The 4,802-nt window shown below is 36.3% G+C and overlaps 1 protein-coding gene across 4 annotated transcripts; it reads left to right on the top strand.

The window, feature by feature from the left end:
- Positions 255–4,625, top strand: LOC107611956. Of its 4 annotated transcripts, none has more exons than XM_021109227.1 (7): positions 255–411; positions 1,872–2,251; positions 2,367–2,602; positions 2,683–2,898; positions 2,984–3,076; positions 3,589–3,689; positions 4,068–4,625. In XM_021109227.1, the coding sequence occupies exons 3-6, from the start codon at positions 2,414–2,416 to the stop codon at positions 3,664–3,666; spliced, it is 576 nt and encodes a 191-aa protein (XP_020964886.1). In that variant the 5' UTR covers positions 255–411; positions 1,872–2,251; positions 2,367–2,413; the 3' UTR covers positions 3,667–3,689; positions 4,068–4,625. The 4 variants fall into 4 exon arrangements, with proteins under 4 accessions (XP_020964886.1, XP_020964885.1, XP_016169301.1 ...); XM_021109226.1 differs by having other exon boundaries at positions 1,863–2,251; XM_016313814.2 differs by lacking the exons at positions 255–411; positions 1,872–2,251; positions 2,367–2,602; positions 2,683–2,898; positions 2,984–3,076 and adding exons at positions 3,114–3,311; positions 3,397–3,489.

The following is a 4,802-nucleotide window of genomic DNA, read 5'->3' as shown; positions in this document are numbered from 1 at the left end:
ACATGTTTTAGAAATTTTTATTATGACTAATCCCTATACTGTTCTATTTAATTATTAATATTATTATTATTATTATTTTAAAATTTAGGATATCAACCCACCTATTATTGATTTTGCTTTAAAATGCTATATTAGGAATTTGGGTTTTCACAAATAAAGGGAGCCGCGAAATTAAAATTGAAACCCTTTTATGAAATACCCCAGCTCCACTATAAGTTACTTTGCTTCTCATTCCTTATTCCCCAGCCCTAACTTCGAAAACATTGAACGAAGGAACCCCTCCCCAATAGAAGCTCGCACAACTCGCGCTCCCAACGAGGGATCCTCAGCTTGCGCCAAACCTAGGTCTCCAGCCACTCCCGGTCGCTCAGGTCTCTCCACCAGTCTTCACAGCTTCCGATTGAGATCAAGGTTGGCCCATCTTAAAGTTTGAACTTATATTCCTTTGGGATTTGGTTATTTTTGCATTGCTTTCATTCTGAGTTAGTTATGAAATGCTATTTGGCTTGCCTTACCCCATGAGATTTTTATGGAGAGTAGGAACTCATTCAGTTGTCACTATCTTTATATTCAAAATCTTTGAATTTGTTAGCATTTATCTTAACGTTGATCCCAATGCTATTGTCGTTCAAGGCACATTCCCTAAAATTTTTGTGAGAGACCCAAACTATTCTGACTTGAAGTTTCATACTGAATTTGTGAAAACTTATATTGTAATGGGAAGCTTTAACTGCCTAGAATTTTAAATAACTAATTAAAGGAACTTGAACCATGGTATTTTATTGCTTGAAACAATTGAAACTGATGATGAGTTCTCTTGGGCAGTAATGACTAACATAAACCCTGACAAAAGGCTTGAAATCATGCGTTTTATTAGCTTGATTTGATCACTGTTTCTTCTTATATGGCATTGTATCTTTTCTCTTTTTTGTTGAACAAGGATAACATGGTTTTATAGAGAGTTAAAAGCAAAGTAGTTCAAACATAGGTCAAAGCTTGATTGTTTAGTTTATTTATTATACATTTAATTATTTTCTTATGGGAGATTTGATTATTTTAGTAATTAATTATCTAATTAAAAAATTATAACATATGATTATTGATTTAGTTATTTATTCATTTTTTGGGAATTATATTTTTTGAGTGTATAATTATTCGATGGTGATTATAAAATAAGACACCTTTTTGGCCCCATATACTCGTTGCAATGATTATAGCTAACACTCTAGGACATGCATGAAAATAATCAATGGAAGGATCTAATTAAATTGGGATAGGTCATAAGTAATTTATATGCTTTTGATTGTTCAAATCTATACCTAAAATATGACATTAATATATATAGCCAGTTGGTTTGTATTTTGATATGTGCGTGGTGTTTTTTTAATGCTGTTGTCTACCTAAGATTTAATGGTTCGGTCATATCTACCTATAGGCTCTTCATCGTATATATTTTAAATACTCCTCTTGTGTATTTGGTACTTGTTCGTGGAAATCATTTAGTCACTAGTTTTCTTAATTAAATATATTAAATTATTTAGTCACTTAGCCTTAAACAGTGTTCATGTGATATTTGAAACTAAAAGCTATATATGAAACATAGCAATTAATTTGGAGTTGCCCTTTGCAATTGCTACAATCCTGAATGTACGTGGTGCTTTTTCTGTTGAAATGGTTGGGAGTATCATAGAGTCTTGGGCAGAACTTATAGTCTCACATGTATGTAATTTCATATATGTATCTAAACTTGTGTTTTCTATATGGATTAGTCAATGAATTATATTTTAATTTTGGTTGTAACAAATTTATCAAAACAGAATGATATGTGCTTTGACTCTTCTTGATTTTAATTTGTTATTTAGTTGAAACAGGCACCCTTTATCTTCTAAGATGGCCAGAAAAGGTCGTTTCATGAAAAAATCGAAAGTAGGACCAGGATGTCAGCAACCACAAATGGCTCCGCCTCCGGCCTCTGCTACCCACCGCGATGACTCTGAAATACTCCCGGATAGTGGTGATAGTGTCCCTCCAACTTCACGCCCGTTCCTTCCGCCGCGCAGTGTACCAAGGCCTGCTCCACAAACGAGCACAACTACCATTCAGAACTCAGAGCCAAGCCGTGTAAACTCTACGGATAATGCTAATGATGTAGATTCTGTTGATCAAGAAGCTGATGACTCGTTTGTTGATTCTAGAGCTCAGAATCACAAAGGACGCAAGACAACAGAGTTTTAGGAAGTCAGGATAATCGGTAATTTAGCTATTAAATTTTATGTGTTCAATCCGATTTACATTCTTGGTGATTATTTTTATTATCCCATGCTGTCCACTACGGATACACATATGGTATTGTGTTTGGCTTTTAGATTCTGATGGCACAATCAAGCCGGCAAGACTAAGCGTCAGGGAGGCTATGGAAAGGCCTAACGGTAGAAAGATCGTGCTCAGGTTCAACAAGGCAAAGCAAGCAATTGGAAACAAGGCTGGACTGTTGAGTGGCGTGCTTGGTCTGTTAGGATCTGATTTTGGGAAATTTCATATCTGCGAGGAAAGTTGGCGCAAGATTACCACCAAGGACAAAGTTTATAATGAATGTGTCAAGGTAAAAGTTTATGTCCCCTTTGAAATAAATCTGCTTTATTTTTACAACTCCTGACATACTGTTGTTTGTTATCTGTATAGCATATTTTCCACATTGATGAAGATAGCGAAGGAACCATCAAAAAAAATATTTTGAAAGCTATGGAAAAGTCCTGGAAGGAGACAAGGCTGAGGTTGTATAATGCTTATTTCGAGCCAATGTTCACGACTGAACAAAATATTGAGAACCGTCCGCCGGGAATATATCGAGAGCATTGGAGATGGTACCTTGACTATCGCGCCAAACCCGAGACGAAGGTAAACTACTATATTACAAATTATTGTTGCGTTGAGTATTTTTAAATCATCTTATAATCTCCCGTTTTCTCTGCTGGACCAATAGAAGAAGTGCAAGAAAAATGCGAAGAATCGATCAAAACAACAGTATACCCACACTGGCGGTTCGAAGAGCTTTGCACGGCGTTTGGAAGAAGAGGTACTTTACTTTTTTTGTTCACTCTTCGGACCATTGATGAAGATAGCGAAGGAACCATCAAAAAAATATTTTGAAAGCTATGGGAAAGTCCTGGAAGGAGACAAGGCTGAGGTTGTATAATGCTTATTTCGAGCCAACGTTCACGACTGAACAAAATATTGAGAACCGTCCACCGGAAATAGATCGAGAGCATTGGAGATGGTACCTTGACTATCGCGCCAAACCCGAGACGAAGGTAAACTACTATATTACAAATTATTGTTGCGTTGAGTATTTTTAAATCATCTTATAATCTCCCGTTTTCTCTGCTGGACCAATAGAAGAAGTGCAAGAAAAATGCGAAGAATCGATCAAAACAACAGTATACCCACACTGGCGGTTCGAAGAGCTTTGCACGGCGTTTGGAAGAAGAGGTACTTTACTTTTTTTGTTCACTCTTCGGACTATTTCTGTGACTTAAGGTTGCCTTGATTGTGTGGAAAACGGTAATGGCACAAAATTTGTTGATACAGTCGGAAGAACAAGGGAGAATAGTCGGTAGAGGAGAGTTATGGATAAAGGTGCACAAAAAAAGGACGGCTCCTATATGAATGATGAAGCAAGAGCAATCGGTGTAAGTACTACTACTTATAATTGATCGATAAACTTATGACCTCAAATAGGGCAATAGTCTACTTTTCTATGCTATATTGTTTTTGCTCCTGTTTGATGAATGGTTTGATACTGTATGTTAAGATGGACCAAGAGACTTTTAAAAGTCCTATTTCAGCTTACTTTAATTATCATTGCTAATTTAACAGTTATGTTTCTGGACTATTTGAGCTAAGATATAATTTGGAAACAGTTGCCGTAGAATTTGAATGACTGAGTTTCATTTATCCCTTACAGCTAGTTATAGTGGCAGGCATCCTATGTTATCGTTTGCTATGTGTTATTGACATGAGATGGACCCATCAACAAAATTGTTGTTTATGCTAATTTGTGTATGTAGGAAAGAATTGAGGAGATTGAGCAGCAGGATGAGTCATCAAGGGTGTTGTCTCAAAATGATTCCATTGCTCAGGTTTTCAGAAAAGAGAAACCGGGTAGAGTACGTGGTGTGGGTTTTGGACCGACTCCTAGTCAACTCTTCGGTCCAAATTCACATGGGTCTGGCAACGGAGTCCAACTAGAGGAGACTCAGAGGAAGCTGCTTGAACTGCAGGCAGAGCTTGAAGACGAGAAGTTGAAGAGGAAGGCGATGGAGGATGAGGCAGCAGCAGAGAAGTTGAAGAGGAAGGCGATGGAGGATGAGGCAGCAGCAGAGAAGAAAAAGATGAAGGTGATAGAGAGTGCTCTGATTTATCTGTTTCAACGCCAGGGTGAGGAGCTGCCACCAGACATCGCTGCAGGAATGAGTTTCGTGGAATGATAGAGTGAATAGTAGAATATTAGGAGTGGAGAAATTTTGCTATGAATCAAGCATTTTATTGAATTAGACTGAGCAACTCTTTGAAAGAGATTTCTTTTTGTTCGTATTTTTTATGGATATATATATTTCCTATTTTGCTTATATATCAATTTTCTTTTTGCTACAAGTTTAGATTCTAAAGTTGAAAATATTCAATCTTAAAATAATAAAAAATATAAGAAGAATTATAAAAAATAATTGAATAATATTTTAAACCAATTATGCGTGTTTTATTGGAAAACCCAAATTTTTATTTTTTTTAAATTTCACTTAAAT

Source organism: Arachis ipaensis, chromosome B08 (assembly GCF_000816755.2).
Source record: "Arachis ipaensis cultivar K30076 chromosome B08, Araip1.1, whole genome shotgun sequence".
Lineage (NCBI taxonomy): Eukaryota > Viridiplantae > Streptophyta > Magnoliopsida > Fabales > Fabaceae > Arachis > Arachis ipaensis.
This window is presented reverse-complemented; position numbering and strand designations above follow the sequence as displayed.

Bases quoted from the DNA above. Each gene is read 5' to 3' on its own strand.
- LOC107611956 (XM_021109227.1), top strand. From the start codon at position 2,414: ATGGAAAGGCCTAACGGTAGAAAGATCGTGCTCAGGTTCAACAAGGCA. The intron at 2,603-2,682 runs GTAAAAGTTTAT...TTATCTGTATAG, and splicing joins TTTATAATGAATGTGTCAAG to CATATTTTCCACATTGATGA. The intron at 3,077-3,588 runs GTACTTTACTTT...TTGTTGATACAG, and splicing joins CACGGCGTTTGGAAGAAGAG to TCGGAAGAACAAGGGAGAAT.